Below are 25,421 nucleotides of genomic sequence, written 5' to 3'. Positions count from 1 at the left end.
TCATGACTGACTGCAAATCATTCCACTTTTCTTCTTTCTTTTTTACTGTACACTGCAGTGGATCAAGTTTACGAGTGTCCGTCTAAAATTAGATGGTGCAACACAGTTATTATGATGGCTTCCATCATTTTGGACTTTCCCTCAAAGGTCAGGGCTGTCAAGATGGCTTGCGGTTACTTGGTAATGTGTAAAGTAAAGGTAAAACTTTTACCTTTACTTTTACTTTCATAAAAGCTGATGTAACTGGGATCTTAAGGCTTCAGTATGCTTAAATGGATTAGTTCTACTTACACACAAGGTGTGTGAAGGTGGGAATGTAAGCCAGGATTTGAACTTCTTTTTCAAGTTTTTTTTTGGTTACCATCATTATTCAACTCACCAACAACATTCCCTTATCGCCATCTACAAAATTGATTCTGCAGAGACTACAAAGACATGATAAGACACAGAGTTCTTGGAGAGAGACCGAGGAGGCAGTGTGATGGAGGCAGGAGGAAGATTTGATGACAAGCTTTTCACTCTGCCTTGAAATGTGGCCATTCAGAATTGCTATAAACACGCTTACCTTTTGACGTGGGCGGGTGACACGTCATGCAAGCTAGTTCATTTCAAGCATATTGAAGCCTTAGTCTTCAGCTTTTGTCTTAGTTCTGCAGCCTAAAAGAGCCTACTGTTTTGGCATTTTTTCTTTATCAATCCAGTCTTGCATGTTTGATCTTTGCTCCATTTCCACTGTTGTCCACAAAAGTGCAGCACATAGAGAAAGAGAATTCAGGCACAGTACTCTGCAAATTATACTACGTGTTGGTGTCAACAGCATCAGATTCAAGGCCATAAAATTGTCCAGCAGTAACTTTTGGAAACATGAAGCCCCCATTTTGGAAAGAACAGGAACATTCAGACTGTGTTTACATGTCCCAGCACAGCTGAATGACTGTGGTGCCTGAGCTTTGTATCATTCTTCCACAGCCTCACTGTGTTCTTTCTCAAGCATCCCTATAAACAACACATACTTTGATGTTGTTTTTTCATTTTTGAACAGTTGAACTGAGTGCAGCCAAAAGCTACAGAGGGAGTGTGGAGCGATTTGAAATATTTCACAACAATGCTGATAAAATAGATCTATTTAGATGCTGACCCAAATCCAGTTGTTGCCTTTTCTGTGATGCAGCAGATTTTGCATATTTACTCTGGGGGAACATATTAAGCCTTATTTAAACCACCCTAATGGACTTAATAGCTTTCACTGCATCCAAATTCATGTCCATTTGTACTATCTATTCATCAGCTGTGGTAAAGATCAAACCAAAGATATTTATACTGCTCCTGAGATAAATGCTATTCGTGACTTGCTTCTTATTCATTTCCACTGAGGGATGCTGGTTTTCTCTGGATTCGAAGGGAAAAAAAGAGCCAAGGGCTTCTGAACTTCCTTATGCATTCTTCCCACCATACTAAGAATGGCTCTCAGGGATCCTTCCCAGCCCAACACCTAAAATAAAATCTAAACCGACAAAAACAACAACAGACCTGAGCTAGGGGAGCAGCCCGGCGAAGAAAATCCACACAGATTGCTGTATATTTAGGACACAGGCCACCAGGGCTGATAAGCACTGGTTTCACAATACCATAAAGACCTTTTCAAGCACACACTATATTTGCACACGAGGACCTGAGTTCATTGGTAGTACACTAATTAAAAATAAACAGGTAAAAGCTTGGGTGAGATGATATTTATGGCTATGAGAAGGTTCAGTCCTATATTAAAAAGATTCCTTGCTGCCACAATAAATGTCAAGTCAAGCCAGTTTTATTTATATAGTCCCAAATCCCAAATTAGTCTCAGAGGGCTTTCCAATCTGTACAATGTCTGACACACTTTACCCTTAGACCCTTAACTGGGATAAGGAAGAACTTCACACAACAATCAAGTTCCGATTCCAGACCAGACCACTCTGCCATCAAAGGATTCCTCTGAAATTTTACATGCAATTTGTAGAGACAGATGTGAGTAAAATGTTCTGACATCTTGAGGATTCTTCTTTGTAAGAAAAGCAGCACGTCAGCAGCAGTTCTATTCAGACGCCAGTATTTGCAATGCAATAGAAAATTAGTGTAGTTATGGGCACAAGTCGACTTGCAATTATGCACATAAAGCCATTACAGGCCTACAGCTGAACTGATTAAAATGAAAGTGCATCAGTTCCACTGTTCGCATATAAAAATGTGACTGAAACGCATCTGGCGTAGACATGGTGATATGCTGGAATTAGGCATGTCCAGGCTGCACGCAAGTGAAAGTACACAGGCGTCACTTGCATGTGTTTTGTTCACTGTTAGCCAAACACAATGTGAAGAACACATATGAATTTATGTGCAAAAGAAAAATGTATTTCTGCGAAACTGTAATTCCATTTTAAACCAGAAGGAAATTGACTTAGCCTAAAAAGAAGCTTTGGATCACACTTTAGCCCCTAAAATCCAGGACAGCAAGTTAGCCATAGCGCCCGGTGTGCAATGAGTCCTACGGTGTGTTTGGCTAACAGTACAACAGCTATGTCTGCAACGGAGCTACTAGCGCTAACGGAGATTGCGGCTAATGGAGCTACTAGAGCTAACAGGGCAAAACACAGGATGAGATATTCTATCAGAGGATCATGCACCGTTAAAAGGTGACCTGCACCTTAATGTGACAACACAACAAGTTTACAGTAAAGAAATGTACTTTCCCATTTCATCAAACATCTGTCAGAGATCAAAGTAACCAGATACATTTACTCCAGTTCTCTACTGACGTGGACTTTGATGTTGATGATATTTGTCTTCATCTGAATTCAGAGAAAGGTTTGAAGACAAACCTTTTAGAACTGCCACCTTAAGTTCAGCTGACAGAATCAAACACAACAGCACAATCAAAACTGTCCCTTCAGTGATGTGGTCAGTATACCTCCACCCGTCCCCCTGAGACTGACTCCATCACATTTTGCCCTTTATGTGTCTCACTTTAAGTTTCCATCATGTCTAAAAGTCAATGCTAACTGTACATGACTCTCAAATGTTTGCCTATGGTGTCTGCAGGAGCTGCCAGTGTTGCTCTCTCCATTTTTGTCTTTGTGCACCATAATTATTTTGAGCTCTGCGTAATTTGGTAAACACTGGCGCTCCTTCCAGAAAAACATCAACATAATAGTGTCTGAGCTGTTTAAGAGGTTGGGTTTGGCCTCTAACACCTTTTTCACCACTAACGCCACCTCCACAGTCAGTCAGTCAATCAGCAGGCCTGAGTCCTCTGTTACCCAGAGACACTGGTGGATGAGTGGAAGGAATGTGAGGAGGGATGCACCATAACGACTACAAATGTCTAATGCAACATACACAGCAGGGACCTAGCAACAATGGATGAATCCCTGCAGCAGTAAAAACTCTCCATTCGGCTTTAGAGTATGGAGTATGACATCTTGTACACTGGTTAAGTTCCCAGTATAAAAATCATGGAAGCAGAGGGTAAAGGTTGTGTGGGAGAGCAGGCCAACAGGATGCAGCGGTCAGCAAACCTTCAGTTTGCAAGCATGTCACTTCTCACTGTAAAACTGCAAGAATATTATGTGCCACTCATCTCTGAATACACAAGCAAATGTACAATGTTGTGGCTGTGTCTGCTGTGAGCCTGCCAAGTCTTGTAAAAGGTCTATTTTTCGGTCTTGGCACACATTTAGTCACTTTTATCTCTTCTACTTTTATCCCCATGGAACATTTCCTTTTCCTCCGTCCTCATTTTTTTCATTTTTGTAATGCTTAGGCTATGAAAATAAGATAGGCATGTCCATGCGCGTTGAGTGCAATGATAGACTCAGTGTGTATGTGTGTGTGTGTGTGTGTATAACATCAGTGGAGTAATTGAGAGGACTGTGAGGCTAGTTAGCTTCACTAAAAAGAGTAGCTAAACACACTGAGCACCAAACCTTTCAGCTAGCTATACAGTAAATGCAGCTAACATTCATAATGAACTCATTCAGAATAAATAAACCTACATGAGCCACTGCACGTGACGTTGGTCATTCATAAGTTGTATGACATACTGCCATGGTGTCTGTAAAAGTAGCTACAGCATTTTAGACAGCAAGCTAATGTGACAATGTTAGCGATCCAACCCTAATTAGAATCCACGACTGCATCTGAAATCTCTCCGTCCCGTTCACTCATTCACTGCTCTTTGCATAACGGACACGCAACAGTTTTCTCTACAGACAGTAAATTGGGTTCTCTGACTCTTACTAATCATCATCATTTTGCTGTAGAGTCACAACTGTAATTTTCACATCCATAAACTACAGTGCATTGCATTGTGGGATTGTTAGGAGAAAGTACTTTTTGTGTTCCATTCCGTTTCTTTCCATGTGAGGTGTTGCGCACCTACACACTCCATATTAGGACGCTCAGATATAAGAGCGTCCGAATGCACGACTTGTTTACTTACTTTGCTAGCGTTCACTTGCCAGCTAAAATGATTTGGCTACTGTTACAAGAATTTCACTAGCTCATGCACTCCACTGTAACTAGCAGCCTCATTTATTGATGTAATCAGTTATATTTCTAACTCTTCTGATAAACTTGTACTTCCTTTTGGGCCTCCATTCTATCCTTCCCAGGCAAGATTAAATATATGTGTAACATATCATAACATATCAAAGACCAAAATGTGCAATTGTGTCAGAACATTAAAGATTGTCTTCACCTGCTGGGATGGACAGATTACACCACCCCTGTAAAAGCTGCTGATTATGAGGTGGTGTGGGAGGCACAGTAAAAATGAAAAGTACTGGTCGTTATAGCACTTACTCAGCTTTGATTAAGATAATTGGCTTGAAAGTAACCCATTACCTGCTCCTAAAATAAATCCCAAAATGAGGGCAAAATCTGATTAGGTAACCAAGAAACTCCACATCTCTGGCTTTAATTCTTCTTTGTCATGAGACCAACCTTTCCATAATTTCATAATGACTCGGGCAAGATTTTGTCAAGATGAAAAAAAAGGAAAGAAAATCCAGAGGGATGCAGTGAAGGCTTTTGGTTGTTATTCTGAATTACAGTTAGCCTCAGGATGGTCAAACTTCCAACCATGATTTTTGTCTTTGGGTGCCTATAATTGCAGCTAACACTCAGCCAGGAGGTCCAGCTTCAGTCCTTCCATTCATAAAGCTATAAGTGCCTCTTAGTGGCATATTTGGTTTATTAAAACGTTAAATCTGAACCACCGTCACTTCCCAGCTCAAACATTCTATCTTTAGCTCCTGCCTTCCGCTCTTCCGTGCTGGCACAGGAACATCAACCTGCAATTATTTTCTCCTTTCTCTCAGGCGCCATGGAATCCTCAACTCTCTGGGACCAAATGGAGACAAGACAGTGCAAATACAGAAAACTACAGAGCAAGGTGTAAAAAATTCAAATAAGAAAATCTAGTTATCATACAGCAACAATTCATGTACAGATTCCTACATTTGTTCTACTGTGAGAATTGTCACAGGGACAAATTCTGCATTACACAACAGTTAAAAGTCGCTGTTTTCAGACAGGGAGTGCAAAATAATCACAATTATCTATTTGCAGGATGAAAATATAGAAGATGCAGTGACCTTCAGAAAAACCCTACATGGAAATTTATCATAAATACAAAGCTGTGAAAAACAGAGAAAAGGATCTTTGAAAGGTCCTTTTTTTACCTTCTTTCCAAGGAAGAGCAGGGTGCAAAATACAAAACCTCAGTCATTTACAGACACATATTTGACTCATGCATGGGGCTAAATATGAAACTTTTTTTGGGACTAACCCAAACACATTTTGCAGTGTGAGTTCTTGCACTGCTGTTTGTTTTTACACATTTAACAAGACACTGATAAATTGGCAGTGATGATATTATTGGCCACTATCAGCTTACCACAATTGCAGACCAAAAATGCCAAAGATATGTTTAGAGTGAACTGTAATACGGACATTTTTTTTTAACTGTAAGATGCCCTGCTCAGCACATATCTTGAAATTTCTATAACAATCAAATTTAAAGTTGAAGTAATGTTATGTGAAATGTGAAGCTTGTGAGATACCCAGAATTATTCCAGACTTATCACCCACTCAGTGGGTTCCCCAGTAGTTCCCCTCAGCTCGTCGGAGCTTCTCAGCATCATTCACAGCTCTGAGTTGGTGGAGACCAAAATAGAGAATATTGGGCTTACACTCATCAAGTGGACACAAACATGAATGCTCATGTTTCTCCTTGTTGGTTAAAACTGGGCACCTGTTTCCCAACACATTAACTATATTAACTTTATATGATGATAATATGTCGGCTTGGTATATTGCCTCCAAGTGGCCAAAAAAATCAATTAGTGCAGGGTTATGGGATCCTAACCAAAAATGTTTCTCTTGAGCATTTCTGTTACCAGTTGAATATAGATCTAACATATCAATATCTCATCATTTAAAGTCTCAAATAACATCTGCCCTTTATTGTTAAACAAATGAAAGGATTTTGTAGAAAAACACATTTATCATTCTCAATGTGAATGATAACTGAAAAAAAGCAGTGTTTTGGTATTTGGACCCAAACCCAGGTATTAAGTAATCACTAGTATCAAACCATCAAATGACCAGCCTTTGTCAAAGCATGAAAAAATAACCAACATTCATCATTAAGTTCTCTCCACAGATGAGCAGGGTGCAAAGTCTTCAGAATCATTTAGACACACAAATGTGACTTAAGCACATTGTTTCAGGATAATATGAAAAACAGAGGCTGTGCATGTTGGGGGACAATCCCTGTCATCACCAGAGTTAATTAAAGCCATTGAAGAAGTATTAAGTCATGTCTGGAGTGCAGCAGCAGCAACATGTTAAGACTTTCAGAGGGGCAAAACAATGGTTACAGCAGACCCTTCCCAGAAATACCACCCACCCTGCTGTCAGGAAGTGTCTAAAAACACTGAGGAGAACTCAATATCATGCTCTGTCTGCGCTGCTTTCCATACAGTACATCTCTCATCCTAATTACATGTTTATGCACTGTGACTTTTGCCATACACAGCACGAGCTTCCCCAGAACCAGCATGTGAATCTAAGTAGCCCTTTACATTTAACCTCACAGTGGCCAGATTTAGATAGGGAGGCATTAATTCTGACACGCCAAAAAAAGAAAAAAAATGATCCAAATGAATTAAAAAGCAGCCAGGCCTCACTGTGGTCGCAGCCACTTTCATGGCGAGATGCAGTGGCATATCTGTAGCTTAGAAAGTTGTTAAAAGTCGACTCCACCCCCTCACTACTCTGTCATTTAATTCAAAGAGTTTACCAAAGATGCCACAACTCACTGAGCACTCATCCGCAGCAACTGAGACGTTGGCAGTTTAAATGATACGGGCAAAGGGAACCAAAGGCTTTTCCAAAACCAGAGATATATTACACAGTGGCTTGGCCAATCAGGATTGTTATATATTGTAGATATAAGGTTGAGGAGGATGAGGATCACTATGTTCAATCCATTTTACGACACAACAACAACGTTTGATCTCACATTCACACATCAAGACTTGCTTTCAAGATGACTTTCAACTTTCATTGTTTTTATTTTGCAGTCTGTTTTGTTATATTTCATGCTTGACTGTGATTTTATCCGTTTCGGTTGCTGCGGTGATGTGTGAATTCCTCTCATCTTACTTTGAAGCAAGTTGATCTATGATCTATATTAGAAAAGCATCCTCATCCTATTGGTAGATATCCTTTGAGTCATAATAAAATAACAAGTATAAAGCTGGAGATATAGTTTGACTAAATGTGGGTAGTGTAGCATAAATATCATTGGCAAACTTTGACCTCAACCAGCAGAGACTCCAGGAAGTCAATGACCCCACCCAAGAAATAGTACATCACATCTCACTCAACCGAACGTAAAACCCCGACGTTTTTTACGATGGACAGAGTACATAGAGCTTTGCCCCTCTTTCCAGTCTTTGTGCTAAGCTACGCTAATTATCTGCTGGCCGTAGCTTCATGTTTACCATACAGACATGAAAGAACATCTAATTATCAGCAAGAAAACAACTAAGTGTATTTCCCAAAATAGTGTGGAGTGTGGAGAGACTTCGGCCCGCCAAAACATGTGGGTGAAGCAATGCACAGTCCTGCCAGTGGTTTCACACTGTTCCTCAGATCAACACTTGGCTGTGGTAACATGCCAAGAAATGCAGCAATGTGCCAACAAAGGCGAGGAAGAAGAAGACTACTCGCAAGGAACCATGGATGTAAACAATGCAGGTCTTCACAATCGTCTCTGCGACTGTAAGGATTTAACACATTTTCGTGCCTCAAGGATGCACACAATACATTTCAGCTAGAGTGCTTGTTTAAAAAATCTCCACTGGTTACCTTTAATGCATCTCACATTTAATTCTATAAGAGCCTTTAATATATGTTTCTATTCTTAAGCATTAAAGGCCAACCAATAAATTGGTACGGTCAACCTATCTTACTGCAGATGTATCTGTAAGTAAGTATCTGTAAGATGTTTTTAAGGGAGTCAAGAAACACTGTTGCATAAACTGCCCACAAGAGAGCACTGCTGAGTTTATTTTTATCCTGTAAATACGATGGATAATACATACCGTATCTTACCGCATTCTGATCAAAAAAAACAAAAAGAAAGAAAAAATTGTATATAGTGTTTTAGAACTCTCAATATCAATATTGGTATCAATCAATATAATAATTCCAATATGATATGATTGTAGTGAAAGAATCATAATCTCTGAATGACATGGAGCAATGTTTCTGTCCCATGTAAAGATATATATTATTTTACATTATAGCTCTATTAAAAACTTAAACTCACAACTTTCAGCGCTCCAGTACAATCATTCCAAGTTTCCCTAATTCTCGACTGCAAACCAGAGGCTCCACAGAGGAGGAAGCAAGTAGCAACTGAGAAGAAAACCTCACTCCTGCCTCCTGGTGTCTTAAAGCTGCACTGTAGCTCCCTGTGGCAAACCACACACCAGTTTGTAAAAATCACAGAGACAATATACAGACATAAACCTGCCAGCATCATGATAGGCTCTACTATGTAAAATTTAAATGTGAACATAAATCAAGCTGGTGGTAAGTTTAGAAATGCATCTAAATTAGTGAACACTGCTGCTGTCTTTAAAACCCAGAAATTAGAGATAAAAAAGAAATTCCACAACTTTCCGGGATCCATTAAAAGCTGGGTCTAATTTCAGATTGCACCAAAACTGAAAATAGCTGTCTGTTATATGTGGTCTTTCACAGCCTCACCAGGACAGAGTCTTCAGACGGGGAAAATACTGTCAGACTTGTACAGTCTTTACTTTTCCAGAAAAACATCCTGTCACAAGCCACTTAGTCAACAACGTGATGTCTTTAGCAATAAACACCTGTTCCAAATGCAAATCCAGGCTAAAAAAGGACAGTAAGGCAGGGAGTTTAACAATCCTGAGTCATCTGTCAAAAAGCACAAACACAGTGCATAAGGACGATAACTACAAGAGCAGCATGGCCGCGTGCCACAGATGTAATTGCAGATCACTCAAGCAAGATAAATCAAGAAATTAACTTATGGATATTTCACTCAGAGGGAATTTGACAGGAATCCCCTTGCTGCTGCTCCATACGGACAGAGAGAACCAGATGAAGAGGAGACAGGGAGGAGAGGGAGGACCATCACCCTGAAGTGGCAAGCCTCCTGAGGACATGGCACCCATCATTAAAGATGACATCAGAACAGGGAGGTCCTTCCACACGAGGTAGATCCTCCACGATGCTGGAGCCCTTCTCAGTATAAATACGTTGAGCCCAGTGCCCTGGGAAGCAGCAGCTGCCACTCAGACAGACAGACTCCACAACTAAGGATATAACAGCTCAGCGCCAGGACAGCAGCCGGGACCCTCCCTCCCTCTGTTTCTTTGGAGCGTAAACCTTCCTGGTAAGGTGGCATTTTTTTGATTTCAGGTTAGTGAACAGAGGATTCCCAAGTGCAGTCTGGCTCTGACTGAGGGGAGGACTGCTGGTGGATGCTGGCATTTCAAGTGTAATGGGGCATGTGCTGTGGCTGGGTTTACACTGGGGGAGAATATATGGGACTGTTTTTTTTAGGTTAAAAGAGAGAGAGAGAGAGAGAGAGAGAGAGAGAGAGAGAGAGAGAGAGAGAGAGAGAGAGAGAGAAGGAGATTACTTAAAATGTTGGGGGAATAAAAATCTTTAGTCAGAGGTGTTACAGGTGGATATGTTTCACAGCAGTTGTCACTTCAAGAGAGCAGGGCTTACAGAAAAGTATGATCTGGCTGATTTAGAAATGAAAGATTCAGTCAATTATTTCCAACCATCTCCTCACTCTGACTGTTAGATGAACTAATGCACCAACCACACTGCACTTCACTTTCAGTATGTGTTGGTGAAGTGCAGCGACACAGGTGCCATGCATGCGTTTGGTTGCTTCTTTTCATGAATGGATTCTGTCTTTGCAGGTTTAGCTTCACAAGATGGACCTGAGGGTCACAAGCGTTCTCCTCGTCCTCCTAGCTTTGGCTGAGGCAACCCCCGAGAGGTACTACCATGTGCCAAAAGTGAGCAAGACTCCCTACCCCGTCAAGAGTCATGGTGAGTCACATGTCTTTCCTCACTAAGGTTGCTTAAGTAAAAATGTTTGACTACAATAACAATCATGACAAACTAGTGATAAGGGGATATGCAGCATTGAACACAAACACAGATGGTTCAAATCCATTTGGGGAAAATAAGCGAGTACAAAAGATGCCTCCATCGATTCATATTTGGTATCATACTACTCCAGGCAAGTCCATTGGTCATTTGAAATCACTGCAGGCTGCACAGTAAAAATGTCTGCATTCAACAATTAGAAGAAACTGCAAAATAGCAGCAGATGACACATCAAGTTACTTTTGTTGGAATTTGTAGGACATAAAATTAGAGATTCTTAATTAGAACTCGTGACGCTGAATAGCAAGGGAGCAGGCACATGGCAGATATGTTTTAAAGCAATCCACAAATGAAATATAGAGTTATAGTCTGCGGTTGACTGTACAAGTCACTGTGAACCGCAAAATCATGATAACCTGTGAACCCCGAAAGTGTGGCAACCAACATATCATCATTTAAAGAGCAAGATAGATAAGGCACATCACTTAATTAACTGCAGTTTCAAGTCACTGTCCTCTTATGCAAAGCGACAGACTCAAAGAGATCCATAAATGAGGCAGCCAAAATGCCACCCTCCTTCATTAACTGTCATCAAGCTGCATAGCAGGTCAAGCTCAACTTCTCATTGGCTTAGAGAAGAAGGCTGTGGTTGAACTGGCTGAGCTGCTGTGAATGTGTATGACTGTATATAACTGTGAGGTGGGGTATAGCAGTAAAAGAGCACTTGTGCTCTGAATAAATAAAGGTTAAAGAAGCAAACTGTCACTTTTGCATGTGTCATAAAAACCCTAACCAGTGGTCATGATGTAACTGTCAGGGTGATGTATAAAACTATATTATATATCCCAACTAAACAATGATTCAAATTCTGCATTTGACAGTTGAGAATTTATTTCTCCAGTTTTGTTTTTGAAGAGGTTCTGATGTGGTTTGACTTTGTGCCTCCACATAAAAATAGAGCATAAAGTCGACAATGAGAGCTCAAATGTGACTAATGTCCAAAACAGATGTCAGGCAGGCACGCCCTAACAAACTGCATTGTGGTATTAAAATCACACCACACAATGAGAATGAAAAAAAAAAAAAAAAAAAAAACAACCAAAAAACAGACTGCACAGAAGCAGAAGAAACTACTGCAAATTTACTGAAGCCTCACTCTGTAGCTGAGATAATGGAGCCAGTAAGGAAAGAATTCCAAAATAAAGATTCCAACTGTTAAATGCAGGCAATCAAAGTGAGAATGGATATAGGTACTACACTGACTATACGTAGAAGTACTTTGCAATGTTACCAGGTCACATGCGGTTCAGCTCCTGGGTCAGCTATCGTGGTCAGTATCATCACTTCCACTTTGTGGTGTTTCTGGCTGCCAAAATGTCCAGTTCTGGCACAAATATCCCTTTTGGGGTTTCAGGCACAGCTTTATGTGGCTGGAAAATGACAGCTCTGACAACATTTTCTTCTCAAAGCACAACAAACAGTTGAAAAGAGAGGCCAACACCATTGGATTTGATTCTTTGACAGGTCATACTTATCTTTTGGCAATGATGCATCCAGACTTGACATGTATAAAGAAAAGCAGTGTGGTAGCAATTTTATCAGAAATCCTCTATGTGCAGATTTCAAAAATTAAGATCGTTCTGGACTCGTGCCTTTTTGATGTTAAGCCTCTGGTAGAAGAGAGGAGGTTTATTCATTTAATTGCAGTACCTAAATAGCACCTATATTCTTAATACAGTTACCGATTTATCATATATAGGCTGACTTGGAAATTTGCAGTAAACTATTAGAATACATAATATGGAAGACTTCATGTTTAATTTCGCAAGCTGTCAAGCCATCACAAATAATGGTATGTAAATTATTTAATGGAAGACAAGTGGATGACCCGTGGGCCAAGGGGTTAAAACAAACAGTTCCCTGGACTCGGCCTTGAGTGTTATTCCCAATCACTTTGACCCCTCATTTCCTGTTATCTCTCCACTGTCAAATATCAATAAAGGTATACAATTAAAAAAAAAAAAAAGATGGAGAGAGAGAAAAATGGCTCTACTTCCACTCTCGCTTTATAGGGTATGTTTATTATTATGTTGAATTTCGTGATAAATATATATTAGTTGCCAGCAGCCTCCAGTGAAATAACACACACATTATACAGAGATTTAGTGCATGTACGTGAATGCACTAATTTGACGTTACCCATAAACTCTACGCTATGTGGCAGGAAATGTATCAAGGTTATGTTGACAACTTGCAGACCACTAACTATACATTCACGGCCATGGTCAATGAAGGAAATTAAAGGGTGTAGTATAGTGTGGGCAAATGAAACTGAGATGCACAAAGGCTGGTATGTTGGGTCCCATGTTAGCAAACATAAGCCTCCTCAGACCAGTGGTGCTGTGAAGAATATCCTGGGGAAAAAAGGAGTGCTGTCCCCACAACCCACCCTACAATCATAGGGTGTGGTCTTTTAAGTCAGGTTGTGGTCTTATGAAGAATACCAAACCTTGAGCTATTCAAGGACCAAGGAGGTGTGTTTTACCTAATGCACTGAAAAGGCACAAGTCAAGTAATGTGGAGAGAAATGCTTCAAAATGAAGCAATTTCTGGATTGTATACACACCATTTCAATTTGTCATTTCCTTGGGGACAACTGCAGATATTCTTGCCTGTATAAATTGTATGCTTGTATGTGCGCTTTCTATATCCATCTACAACATCAAGTGGAAGACTCATTTTGTACTAAAGCTCATGATTCACTATATTTGGTCACTACATAGACAGATCTTTAATTTACTATTCACTGTATAACTATTAACATCTAAATGAACAAAATTGATCTATCAAAGATACCTGTGACATTATAATATGTGCATTGTATTACCTGACTAATTGTATCACCTGCATCTGTATTTATGTATTCCCCAGCTGTTGCAGGTCAGGACGGTCCTCCAGGTCCTCCAGGTGCTCCAGGTGAGCCAGGACCAATGGGACCACCTGGACCTCCTGGAAAGGGTGGTGTAGGACATACTGGACCACAAGGCCCACCAGGACCTCCCGGACCCCCTGGCTACTCTCATGCAGGTAAACCTGGTGGCCCAGGTGGCCCTGGAAAACCAGGTGCCCCTGGTATCCCTGGTGAGAGAGGTACACCTGGCTCAACTGGACCAATGGGTCCCAGAGGTGCACCTGGTGCACCTGGTTCACCTGGACCTGCTGGAATTTCTTCTGTTGGAAAACCTGGACCATCCGGCATCCCTGGGGCAATGGGACCAAGAGGAGAGCCTGGTTTGAAGGGACATCCTGGTATTCCTGGAATTCCTGGTGCCAAAGGAGAGAGAGGTATTGGAGTTCCTGGAGTTCAAGGATCACCAGGCCCAGTTGGACCAATGGGCCCATCTGGTATGCCTGGCAAACCTGGAGTTGGTAAATCTGGTGCCCCTGGCTATCCTGGAGAACCTGGAAAGAGTGGCCAGCCAGGAAGAGATGGTAGTCCCGGGCCAATGGGTATGCCAGGGCCAAAAGGTCACACAGGGCCTCCAGGCACAGGAGCACCAGGGAAACCAGGCCAGAATGGCACCCCAGGTATGCCTGGGCCTATGGGGTCAAAAGGTCCACAAGGTCCTGCTGGTCAGCCAGGCTCCCCTGGTATGCCAGGTGTTGGCAAAACTGGTGAACCTGGAATACCAGGTAGCAGAGGAGCCCCTGGTACTCCAGGAACCACTGGTCAGAAAGGAGAGCCAGGCCCAACTGGTTTTACTGGTCAACCAGGTGCTCCTGGTCCTATTGGCCCAGCTGGTCCTCAGGGTGCAAGAGGATTCCAGGGTGAGGGAGGTCCAGCAGGACCCAAAGGTGATATTGGTATGGTAGGTGCACCAGGCCCAAGGGGAACCAAAGGTGAGCAGGGAGCTCCAGGTTTCACTGGAAAACCAGGTGCCCCTGGGGCAGTAGGCCCAGCAGGAGTTCCAGGTCATAATGGTCTTCAGGGTCCAAAAGGTGCACAAGGCCATGGTGGTCCCCCTGGAATTCCAGGTGCAAATGGAGCCCCAGGACCAAAAGGACACAACGGCAGCCCAGGAGCACCAGGAAAAAGTGGCGAGAGTGGAAGGCCAGGACCCATGGGACCAGTTGGCCCCCCTGGTCAAGCAGGTCCCCAAGGGTTCAAGGGCCATCCAGGTATGCCAGGCCCACCCGGCCCAGCTGGCTTGACAGCTAAGGGAGTTTCTGGTCCTCAGGGTCCACCTGGAATTCCAGGTGCCAGAGGTCAAGATGGTCTGCCAGGTCCCTCCGGTCCTCCTGGTCCACCTGGCCCACCAGGAGAGGTGATTTACCACCATGAGAAGAGCATGCCAATTAAGTCCCATGAGGTTTACATGTCTCATGAGATGGTGAAGGCCCCCATGTCTGCCTTCAGTGCTGTGCTGACCAGGGCCTATCCTCCAGCTGCCACCCCAATTCAGTTCAACCAAGTTCTGTACAATGGGGAGAACCATTATGATCCCCAAAGTGGTGTGTTTACCTGCCAGATCCCAGGCCTCTACTATTTCAGTTATCATATTCATGTCAATGGTGCCAATGCACTGGTGGCCCTCTACAAAAATGAGGAGCCGGTAGTTTTCACCTATGACGAGTACAACAAGGGCTTCCTGGATCAGATGTCAGGCAGTGCTGTTCTTATGCTGCATGCCAGTGACAGAGTCTATGTCCAGGTCCCTGATGAGGAGAGTAATGGTATTTTTGCAGCAGACAATGTTCACTGCGCTTTCTCTGGGTTCTTGATTGCCTCAACGTGATTTCACAAATCCAAATAAACCTCAATACCTTACAAAACAGTGGACTACTCAGAGAAATAGATCACTTTATAAAAATCCAAATTGAGATTGTAGATTACATTAAAAAAAAAAATATGGTTGTAATTTTCACTGCCAAATTCGAATTTTTACAATAATGAAAAATAAAATCTTTAATTTGCCAACAAATTATTTGACTAACAGAGGTATAAATGTGTAGAAAATTTTAACATATATGGTTCAAAATGATCCCTTTCCCAGTTCGCCGTGTGTACCTTTGCAATTTTAAGAAACATGGAACAATATTGGAAGATATCTTAAGTGGTGCTTTACAACTGCCTGTAACATTTACAGCATGTCTTTTATTTGTGTTTGTTTTTGTTAATGTCTGTTGTTTAAGAATTTTCCTGTAATATACATACAAAAGACATGCAAAACTGTTGTACTATATGTTATTAGAGATCAGCACATTCTCACAAGCACTGTGATCAGCAAAACAACACAGAATGAGAAATTCAAACTGCAATTTTTTTTAAAAAAAACAACTATGTCCCATTGGATGTGTTAAGTTATGTACCACTTACTTACCAAAACACAGAATAAAAGTTCTAGTTTGAAACAGAAAATGTCCTCCGTGCATTGTTTGTGTGTTTTTCTTTACAGTGTGGATCCTTGACAAGGAGACATTAGACATGAGCTATATACTAAAATGAGTGATGCTTTTGAACAAAAGGCCTACCTTTGAATGCAGATGTGTTGTAATTGTGGTCGATGGCAGCAACCATGTCTTTCCAAAAGTCAGAATTCACCTCATTTCCTCGCTATTCACAAAAACATAAAGTTAGATTTTAATATATGAATATGTGAAAATCTCAACCACTAATATGAAACCATACCTCATCAAATATTACCTTATGCAACATGTCCACAACTCTTCCACAGAGGAGAGCCCCAGGCAGATCAAAGTAATTGTCGTAGAAATAGTATTTTGCTGCAAAGACCAAAAAAAAAGACAAGTAAATCAACGAAATCTAGTGGCAGTTGACGTAAAAGAATTCCAGATTATGCAAACTAGTCAACTTAAAAGCTGATAGCATAGGTGATGAGGATGGATATAAACATTCTACCAGATCTCGTGAAAGAGGTATTGAGGCTGTTGAAGTGCTTCCATTCCCTTTTTGGACCATAATGTTTGATGATCTCTTCTGTGCTGAGGTCATTGGTTCCATGTGTCGCTCTAATCAAGCAAGAAATAAAACTCAGTGGGAAAACAATGGGAACTTTGACATAGGAACTGAAGGAATGTTTTGGGAAGCAGATCAAATACATTTCATGCAGCATACCGCAAGACAGTTCCATCTTCAGCCAGCTTCACAAGGTTCCCATCATCCAGATCCACCACGAGCCCTTTAAAGCTAGAAACAAAATTCAGCATGTTATAAATATAGTGAGAACTAGGCCTGTTAACATTTGCTTGCCTAACCACTGCACATTATTTCAACTGACATAAAATGTCAAAATTAAATAACAAACCGCTTTGGCAATACACTTGTTTGTCATCTAGACAAGCAGAACGTTACGAGGTATAAGCAGTCTGCCCAACCTCTCAATGAGGAAACAATCTTGGTCTCTTAAATATACAAACAGAATTTGGGGGATATTTTCATGGTGAGTGAGCTCCACTCAACATGGTGTGGGGTGATTGCCAAATATTTTGTGATATAATATTATAATATTAATGATTACTTTATGATAACAATTATATTAAAGCTGATTCAACCTTAAATCTCAAGTGATAACACCTATTTTATACTCTGAGGAAATGTAATATGGAGGTCTTTCCTGCGTCAGCACTGAGAGAATGAACTACACCTTGAGATGAAATTATAGACTGAAGTTGTACAAATCTTGCTTTGCAATATATTTTGTACATTCTATATGACTCCTTTGATAGATACATACATTTTCAGAGTATGTTTTATAATTTTAAGCTTTTTCGCCTAAAAGCAAGCAATATTAAAATGACAAAGGCAGTTTTCAGGAAGGCTTGGCATCCCTCCAGTCCTGGTAGAGCGACATCCCAGTCTCAATATTGATTCTAATTGGATTTGGGTTGGGCTATGGCCTACTAACGGTCAACAGCGGAGCAAGAGGCATGTTTGAGTGACTATGTGCAGGTTGGTATACTGTGATTCAAAGGCTGAATTTCTAACCACAAGTATCAAATGAATGTAGTTTTAATATCCCTGAAAGATAATTAGGTATTCATTATACCTCTTCATGTAAAAGTCAACCTAAGATGGGGGAACTACTGCTGTTGACTCACCAGAAATCCCAGGTAGCAGGGGTTAGGTTCAGCAGGTCCTTGTCGTAGCCTTTGTGCTCCACCAGATACCTGGCAAAGCTCTCATAGATCAGCTGCAAAAACAATGACAAGATAGCCTCACTTACTGCAATGAGAAGCATAGTCATAACACGAAGGACAGCAGAAAGTGTGACAATAAATGCCAAGAATACACAGGTTTTTCTTCCAACAAAACACTGCACAGGTGTGATGATCAGTGGCATCTTAATATTTCGATGCTTGGTGGAAGCGGCACAAGATGTACAAGCTTTAAAAAATGCTGACATTTTATTATCTTAAACACTTGTTGTGGTCAACATGTCGACTAACAGCTGCCTACTTTCACATCCAAGAGACACAGGGAAACATGAACATCCATTTGAAGTCATGGTATGTACACCGAATACTTATACATTCTATATTCACTCTTCTTTGCTCTGTTTCACCTTTCTCCAACTCCTGAGAAAAATAAAGTCATTAACTTTGTCCATCTACTGTGTATTTGGTGCCATAGAGTGGATTAATTGGAGCTTTTTCATTGAAAGCAGCTGCTGAAAACAGCGTCAATGAGAAGGAAAGGGCTGGAAAGCCAAAATAATGAGCTAAAGAGGCTAAAAAATTCCACAGGGCTAAGCATAACGAGTTGCGTGTTCATCCAACTGTGGGTTTGTCGTAGGTGACACCTGTGACATTACATATAATGATTTGAATGACTATTAATATCAAAATTGCTGACTACCGCAGCTTTAAATTTAGTTTTATAAGCTTTCGTTTTAGCCAAGTTAGTTCAGCCACTTACAGGGAACAAACAGCTCATTATTGGAATCTTCTTTGTCTTTAAAACAAACACTGGATTTTAAGAGAAATGATTTGCATGAGTGCATGTGCATTAGGGCAGTTTTGTTTTGTTCAATTAAATCAACAAAATAAATCCCATCAGTAAGATCAGTGCCATCAGAAGAAGTCAGCTGACAGTTTCTTTAATCGGCAGCCCTTTTGTGGTCCTTTATCCTCGGCAACTGTCCTGTCAGGATTAGTTGACACATATGTCACATGCATGGGACAAGAGAGAGCATACACGAACTGCAGGCCTGGTAAAGCCAAAATGATTGGCTGGAATTTAACAGCCATTTCTGTTTGATCCCTCAGTGTCACAGACTCCAGCTAACGTTATACCCTGTGAGTTCATGCGATTGAAATGCGTTCTGATATGAGAAGATGCTGTGGCCAGTGGGCCTCAAAGAGCATTTAAAGACATGTATGCTCATCACCGCCGACGTTCAACCTGTGAGTCACGCAGGGTGACTGCAGCATCAGGAGCTTCGCATCACCTTACACACATCTCTCTATTCAACCACTAAACACACTCAGACATTTTCAACAGAATGTATCTGTCCAGATGTGCCAGACTCGACGAGTGACCGTGGGGCGCATTGACGGCTCTGTGCTATTTTTAATCCAGATGTGTTGATGTGATCGAAGCGTCACGGCCACCGTACCATTATGTATTGGAGCTAGCTGCACGCGCTACACACACTCACCCTGGAGGTCTCCTTCAGATAGTAGCGGCACAGCGTGTGGTCCAGGTCGAAACCGATAACATCACAGTCCGACAGGCTGAAGTATTCGCTCATTGTAGCAGAAGCTGGGGGGGACTGCAGGGAAAGCGCTCCGGAGGCGAACGTTAATGTACACACATTAACACTAACGTACTGATATGTCAATGTCACTGTGTGACGGCGGGGATGGGACTGCGCTCTGCAGACGCGCCGCTCAAGTCTTCGTTCACGAAACCGAGGAAAGAATTCACCGAGCCCGTTTTCCGAAGCCCGAATCGACTACCACTGAACGGTTAACGTCAGTAAGTTACTAACATGAGCCAGAAGTTAAACTCCGGCGTGCCAGAAGAAGGCGGCAGAGAGGCGAGTGCGGGAGCGTGCAGTGCTTCCGGGTGTGGAACGAAACCGTAACACACAGTGTGTTTGCGCAAAATAAATTGGAAAAGCGCGTTCAACTATGCGGTGCTGCAAAACACGGTCATTACCCCCTAATTCGCCCCTCTCCTGTGTACAAAGTGCAAAGTCCGTGTAAGCATAAATTACTGATTATGGCCATATACCGATGAGCCCACCATTAACACCCACCTCTGCAATTTTCCACACAATCTTTCAGCATTTTAGCATCTTTCAGTTAATAGTTTTGGTTTTTCAGCAACTTCACTGAATTGACTCAATCGAATCTCCCGTATTAACCTTCCATCAGCAGCAGTTTTCAGTGACAAAGCTCTGATGAAACCACTGTACCTTACATCAGACAGAGTGAACATCTATCTATAGAGCCAGATATTTTCTGTATTTTGGATGCAGCCCTGCCTGTGACATGATGAGCGCAGTCACATGGTCCGAACTATGTCTGGCACATTGATGGCTATGACAAGCTTGAGCTATTGCAATCAGTGGATGCATAGTTGGTTTTTCCAGAAAGATGATATGGCTTGAAGCTTACAAAACAAACAGTGACCCAAAGATCATTGCTGGCTACTTTATGGATGCTGTGATCAATGCTGGTGGGTGCCCTGCCAGGCTCAGAATTGATTTAGGAACAGAAAATGGACATATGGCTGAAATGCAGCATTTTTTGCCTTTTTCTGAGAACCAAGCTGAAACAGACAGTGTAACTATTGGTCTCAGCACTGGAAACCGGCGGATTGAACAATGGTGGCTGATCTTTCGAAGTGAGTGTGTCCAGTTTTGGATGGACTTATTTGACAAACTGAGAGAAGATGGCTATTTCTCAGACAACTTTTTGGACAAGTCCTTGATCCAGTTTTGCTTTCTTGAAACAATTCAGGTAACTGACAGGTTATGAGTCAAAGGATTGCCCTAAAATATTTTTAAGAGCCACAAATGACCATGTGTAAAAAAAATTCTCTGCACAGAGAATGAATAATACATAAATTATTGTTTCTGTTTGGCAAAAGCAATGTGGGTTGAGGTATTCAGAGCAGCTCTGTGTCAAATAAGTAGGCATCATTTAAGAATTGTGCTGTGTAATAAATAGCAAGATATAATGATGTAAAAGCCCCTTTTTATTTTTGGGTTCTTCCACCACATTATGATAGCTGCGAAAATATGATTGTAACACTAGTTGCATTGCAGCAAATTTTAGTATATTTTGTGGTTATTATTATTCTGCCAACCCACCATATTATAACCAGTCGCACAAAGGAAACAAACCATGGGACTCCTTGACTAAGGCAGTAATAACTGATGTCCAATATTTTTATACACTATCTGACTGAATATTGTTTTCCTACTAGGAAGAGCTTATTGAGGTTGTACTGGCTTGGAACAACCACAGAGTCCGTCAAGTCCACAACTCACAATCACCTCATGGACGTCCCTCTATATTGCATGCAGTCCCTCATCTGTATGGAGGCAGAGATTGTTTGCACCATGTGGACCTGGAGAAGGTTCAAGTCTGCCTTGAAGAATGTGTGTTCAAGGACTTTCCATGTGATGAAGATGTGTTCGATATTTGTGTGGACCTAATGTCAAAGCATAATCTGAAATTAACAAATGATGTGTTTGAAACAGTTAACCTGTATATCAAACTCAGGCAGCTGATAAACAATGAACTAGATCTAGATCATTAACTCTCCAGGGCCTGTGTCACATTTTGTATTTCAGAAATATTTTGTTGTCGTTGTTTGTTTGTTTGTTTGTCTCCTGTTTCATTTCAGGACAAACTGAAACTTGCATACTAACTGCAATTGTCAAAATTCTGTTTTAACCTGTGATGAAATGTAAATGCCAATATAAATGTAGCTATTTTAAACACATAGATGTGCCAATATTTTCAGTCCTTTCCAACAAAAGATATGTACACACAAAGTACCTTGTTGTCCTATTTATAAGAACTGAGTAAAAATGTAAAATCCACTCATGCATTAGCTGAATTATTTATTCTGCATATGTTTCAATTTAACTACAATTTAATCTAACTTGCTACAGCATGGAGCCTTTAATAGTGATCCATCTACAGGCTTATAGAATAATTGACAATGCCATGCCGCCTTTTGGTGAACAACAATAACAGCACCTGAATAGTGTAAGTAAAATAGTGCTTGCAATGTGAAATGTGAAAAAAGAACACATAAATTGTAACAAGTGTTAAGGAGGTTAGATGAATAGCAAATGCTTTCAGGTTTCAACAAACACAAGTTGTAAATGTATCAAATACAACACAGAACATTAGGTTCCTCCATTTGTCTCTCATATCTTAAATTATCCTTGACATTACCACATGTGATTCATTTGATAACCCGAACAGTATGTTGTCTGAACTAAATAACTTAGACTCAGGTTAGTAGTGAAGTCTAGAAACTATAAATTATCAATCTTAACCTACTTCCTTGTGTGAGGCATTCACAGGAAGCTCTCCACACTGAAACATACCACGTAAAAGAACGTGTTCTTAAACTGAAAACAATGATCAACAAGTGGCAAATGGCAAAATAGCAGCAGAAACATGTTGACACTATGTAAAAATTTTGACACTCAGTAAGGTTTAGAAAAGGTAGAAGTAGTACTTCCTTCTTAAGCCAAAAATCTGGAAAACCTAGCAAAGCCTAAACATGAACCTCTGATGGCAGTCCAGCTCCTGCTTGCTGACAATTTGTACCTCAGACAATGTCCATTACCCACACATTGCTTTCTAAGACTTTGTTCATTTCATGTCGAAAATTGTGGTAGTTGTCATAACTGACTGGCAACTCCAAATAACAGCCACACGTATGAGCAAGAGGTCTTCTCTGAAATCCCTGAACTTGTGTGAAGCTGACAGTGATGCTCTTTCCTGTAAACAAGTCTAATCCAGTGCAAAATCTGAGGAAAAAGGAGAGATGCTGTGTGTCTATGCACTAGGTATGCACTTACATACTTCACAATTTGTTTCTCCTGGGCATTCTGGGAACTGGGGTAAGTAATTGATCTCATGATCTTTCTTGGTGTTGGCTATAGCTCTTCATAGACCAGTGCAATCCCTTTCAACTCTGATCTTGCAGGTGCAAGTGTTTTGCTCCACTGTTCAATCACAAAAGCAGGCTCTTGAATCAGTTTTTGGTGTGCAACCTCCCTCAAGATTTGGACAATGTTATCTGCTGTTGGAAGCCTCCGGCAGTTGTGATTATCCATGATTTCCCACAATTCTTCTTGGTCAACAAATTCAAAATCTGAATGACAAGATTGAAAGATCAATCGCTTAGACTCTGACACATATTTGAAAAAGATGTCCACAAGATCACTCTCCACAAAGCCCAAAACAGCTTGCTCCAGAACTACAGGTGCAAGTTTTATAGGAAGGTACATCTCTTTCCGCCAGCCAAATGTGATTATTTGGCCTACACTTTCCCATTCTTGTTTACCAAAATCATGACGTAGGTATGGCACTTTGAAGCCATTTCCCATAGTGCACTGCTCATAAAAGTCATTCCAAAATTCTGACAATACATCCCTCAAAACACCTCCATCATCCACAGGCTTTTCAAGCTTTCCATCAGGAAGAATAACCTGAAATTAAATGTCATCCTCCATGATACTTTCCTCAGAAAAAAAAAAAGTTCTCTAAGAATCTGTCCGCGGTGAAGAACAATAATTTTCTCCAGTCTGTCTCTCTGATTGTCTTGTCCCTGCAACATATCCATGGGAGGAGGCAAGGGTGATTCAAACGACAGTTCCTGAGAGGGAGGTGACTGGAGTACTCAATCCTAGGGATGCTTTCTGTATGGAAAGTTACAATGCCACTATCCTATAAGGCATCCACATGAAGTAATGTTTCATGTTCTGGCAAACCAGTTGGGTCGACTGTAGCGCAAAGAAGGGAAACACTCTTACTGCTTGCATTTGCTAATTCTGTGCTGCTTCCAACATAAATGACTTCTGAAGTATTCATCTCCACAGTGTCTGCTGTAGAAACGTCTGGGGGGTGGCAATAGATATCAGGTCTGTTATGTGTCTTTTCACTTTCTTGTGCAGTTGCATCACTAGACTCCCCCAGTGTTATGTCACTATCAATGTCCCTCTTCTTGGTTGTTAAATAGAAACGTAAGAGAGTTAACTTCGTCTTTTCATACAGCTCCCCAACTGTGATACTATCCTCAAATGAATGCTGCTGAAAGTCAGTTAAATCAATGTCAAAATCAGTAAGGCTCCCCTCTGCATTTTTTCCACCTGGAAAAAATAACTGCACAGCCTTTTCAATCAAGTTCTGTTTTTTACTGTCCTTCGGGCACTCTCTTTTCTGGTTCCCCCACCCTTTTGGTGTGCACCTGCACAAATGCCGCTTCTCTGAAATGCATCCATCCCAACTCAATTTTTCTCTCATTCTTCTAGGCACTCTTTGGGGGGTTTTATGCTCTTTCTCAGACCCACAATCACCTGTGCTTCTTGAGAACCTTCCTCTAAGCCGCTCAAAGATCTTTGACTTGCGACTGCTGGGTTCTTTTTCCTTCCGTCTGCAGTATCCAAAAACAGCCAGTCAATCACCATAGGATGGCAGATGTTCTCTTAGCTGGTCATCTGTCATGAGGTGTATGACACTGGAATCAATCCAAAATGAAGAAGTATTTCATGAATTCTTAGGTGAAGTGCATTCAATTATAACAATCAACAACCTGCATATGCAGCACCAGATACTACTTACAAAGCTCTTCCAAACATCGGGTTTTCTAATGTTTCTGTGTGATTTGTCAAAATTAAGCATTTTTCCTATTATTAGCTACCTTCTCCTGTTCCATTCGCTGTATATCTTCTTCAGGCACATGCCGTGACCTTAAGTAGTCACTTAGCTCATCCATCTTGTGACAGTTCAAAAAACCTCTGCACCCCTGTTAAATAAAATTAAAGTTTAAATGTGACCATAAATAAAATCTATACAGTTGATTTTTACAAAATCTTTTTGTCCTAGTTTTGGTATTCAAACATCTTCACAGTCAATTTCATGTTTAAATGAGACAAAACCTTTTAATATGCTTTCATTTCTTCAGCTAAAGGGAAAATGAGCATCCATCACTCCATTTGATTTTACTGTGAGGCAGTTGATGACAGCACTGGATAATCTAGTACCTATAGTGACTGTAGTTTATAATAACATGTTTGGCTGGATGTTGCATAAATTATCAATAACATACAGAAGCTGACAGCAACTACAATACATGTGTTTAAAATGCTATTTCCTGTTAAAATTAAAAATGGTTAAATAGCAATGAGCCTGTTAATGTGCTTGATGCTCTGGATTTATTTCAGAACTTTGTAGCAAAAAGAGATTTGTACAAAAGCATTATTATCTGACCCATCTTGCATGGATATTTTATGATCCAATTAGTTATTAGTTATTATACTAACTCAAGACCTTGCATGACATACATTTATTTATTATTTTTATATTGATTTACACTCAACATCTTGTTACATGCAAACAACTTAGTTGACCATTTTAACATCAGCTATTTTGAACATTACCATTAGGCTTTTCCCTCTTTCATGCACATAAGATATCTATTA

At 40.8% G+C, this 25,421-nt stretch overlaps 2 protein-coding genes across 2 annotated transcripts in view; one reads left to right on the top strand and one right to left on the bottom strand.

Annotated features, from left to right (window-relative positions):
* The window catches only part of nt5dc1 (5'-nucleotidase domain containing 1), a 61,293-nt gene extending 41,479 nt beyond the window's left edge, over nucleotides 1–19,814 (bottom strand). The window contains exons 1-6 of the mRNA XM_076755711.1: nucleotides 19,401–19,814; nucleotides 17,842–17,933; nucleotides 16,859–16,930; nucleotides 16,643–16,752; nucleotides 16,427–16,506; nucleotides 16,255–16,336 (exon numbers count right to left, since the gene is read on the bottom strand). Coding sequence (XP_076611826.1) covers nucleotides 16,255–16,336; nucleotides 16,427–16,506; nucleotides 16,643–16,752; nucleotides 16,859–16,930; nucleotides 17,842–17,933; nucleotides 19,401–19,493 — 529 coding nt within the window. The 5' untranslated portion in view covers nucleotides 19,494–19,814. The remainder of the gene's footprint in view (nucleotides 1–16,254; nucleotides 16,337–16,426; nucleotides 16,507–16,642; nucleotides 16,753–16,858; nucleotides 16,931–17,841; nucleotides 17,934–19,400) is intronic.
* Nucleotides 9,887–15,610, top strand: col10a1b (collagen, type X, alpha 1b). Its single transcript, XM_076755709.1, has 3 exons — nucleotides 9,887–9,988; nucleotides 10,530–10,662; nucleotides 13,654–15,610. The coding sequence occupies exons 2-3, from the start codon at nucleotides 10,545–10,547 to the stop codon at nucleotides 15,516–15,518; spliced, it is 1,983 nt and encodes a 660-aa protein (XP_076611824.1). The 5' UTR covers nucleotides 9,887–9,988; nucleotides 10,530–10,544; the 3' UTR covers nucleotides 15,519–15,610.
* Nucleotides 19,815–25,421: the final 5,607 nt, after the last annotated feature.

Source organism: Chaetodon auriga, chromosome 18 (assembly GCF_051107435.1).
Source record: "Chaetodon auriga isolate fChaAug3 chromosome 18, fChaAug3.hap1, whole genome shotgun sequence".
NCBI lineage: Eukaryota > Metazoa > Chordata > Actinopteri > Chaetodontiformes > Chaetodontidae > Chaetodon > Chaetodon auriga.
The sequence above is the reverse complement of the archived record's forward strand: the minus strand, read 5'-3'. Positions and strand labels throughout refer to the sequence as shown.

Bases quoted from the DNA above. Each gene is read 5' to 3' on its own strand.
- col10a1b (XM_076755709.1), top strand. From the start codon at position 10,545: ATGGACCTGAGGGTCACAAGCGTTCTCCTCGTCCTCCTAGCTTTGGCT. The intron at 10,663-13,653 runs GTGAGTCACATG...TGTATTCCCCAG, and splicing joins CTACCCCGTCAAGAGTCATG to CTGTTGCAGGTCAGGACGGT.